The 1,138-nt window shown below is 42.6% G+C and overlaps 1 protein-coding gene across 1 annotated transcript; it reads right to left on the minus strand.

Moving 5' to 3' along the window:
• On the minus strand, nt 1-481 carry LAESUDRAFT_763591 (uncharacterized protein; the record flags this gene model as incomplete). The annotated part of the gene is made up of 2 exons (XM_040913290.1): nt 1-205; nt 273-481. The coding sequence occupies 2 exons, from the start codon at nt 479-481 to the stop codon at nt 1-3; spliced, it is 414 nt and encodes a 137-aa protein (XP_040759323.1).
• Between the last annotated feature and the right edge of the window lie 657 nt (nt 482-1,138).

Genomic DNA, 1,138 nt, shown 5'->3' on the forward strand with positions numbered 1-1,138 from the left:
TCATGATCTGCCATAGGCAATGTCACCAGAAATATCAGCAGTGATGATAGAGAGTGCATCGCTGACTATGCTATCAGACTCAAAATCTGCTGATGCGGTGACAACAAGTGCAGATTTGGGTCCAGTGATAATGGTGATAGCATCCTCACTGCTAGCAACTGCTGATAATTTGCTGTCTGATGAAGGAGTGAGCTTCAAATTTTTGCTAGGAGAAGATAGTGAAAACATCAGTGAGATCTGATCCACTGACCACTATGGCATCAACAGCCTACCTGCCACTAATGTTGAGATCCTGGGCACCTGAGGCATGCTGTGTCATCTCATTCATGGAGATTACAATTACAGAAGATGAGACATTTGTCATGATGGTGGACTGTGCATTGGGAATGATATGACCTGGCAGGCCACTAGTAGAATGCTTCATGTCATCCTTGACTAGTGCTTTCTTGTTCACAGTGGGCATATGCTCCTCCACCTCCATCACATCATTTATCACAATAGTGGCTCCAGATATGTGATCTGGGTAGTATAAAGAGGAACTTCTGAGAAGCTGGCAGTGAGCAGTTTGCATTCGACATGTGCATCGTGGTGTTCTACAGGTGAAGTATTGTCAGTGAGCTGTCATTTCTAACATGGTGCGATTTTTGCTTATTAAATTTGTGATCAGGAACTGATGATATGTCAAATAGCTTTGTACTCTAGAGACAAGCTGGTGCATCCTGTGAGAGAGATAAGCAAATCATCAGATAGTGAGATGCTGCATGAAATGGTGGTCACTGCTGGCAAGTCTGCTTGAGGAATCTATAACTAAGCATTTGTCTGCATTGCCTAGTACCCTGTTCATCTGTATGTGCTTGCAAACATTGCTGTTGTTCAAGTTACAGGCCATGGTCTGTGAGATTACATAGATGTGAGATGTTCAACAAGAGAAGCATGAGAACATTTGAGGTAGAGAACATGGCCAACAGGGCACCTCTAATAGGAAGTACATACTGTGGACCTAAAGGGGTGAAGATGAACAAGCATTCAAAAATAGTCAACTGAGAACAATGATTAGTGCAGAAATGAATGAACAAGTATCATTACCTCAAATGTGAATGCGTGACTGTGAAGTGGCACTGTGTCATGATATGATGAT

This window comes from Laetiporus sulphureus (assembly GCF_001632365.1).
Source record: "Laetiporus sulphureus 93-53 unplaced genomic scaffold LAESUscaffold_58, whole genome shotgun sequence".
NCBI lineage: Eukaryota > Fungi > Basidiomycota > Agaricomycetes > Polyporales > Laetiporaceae > Laetiporus > Laetiporus sulphureus.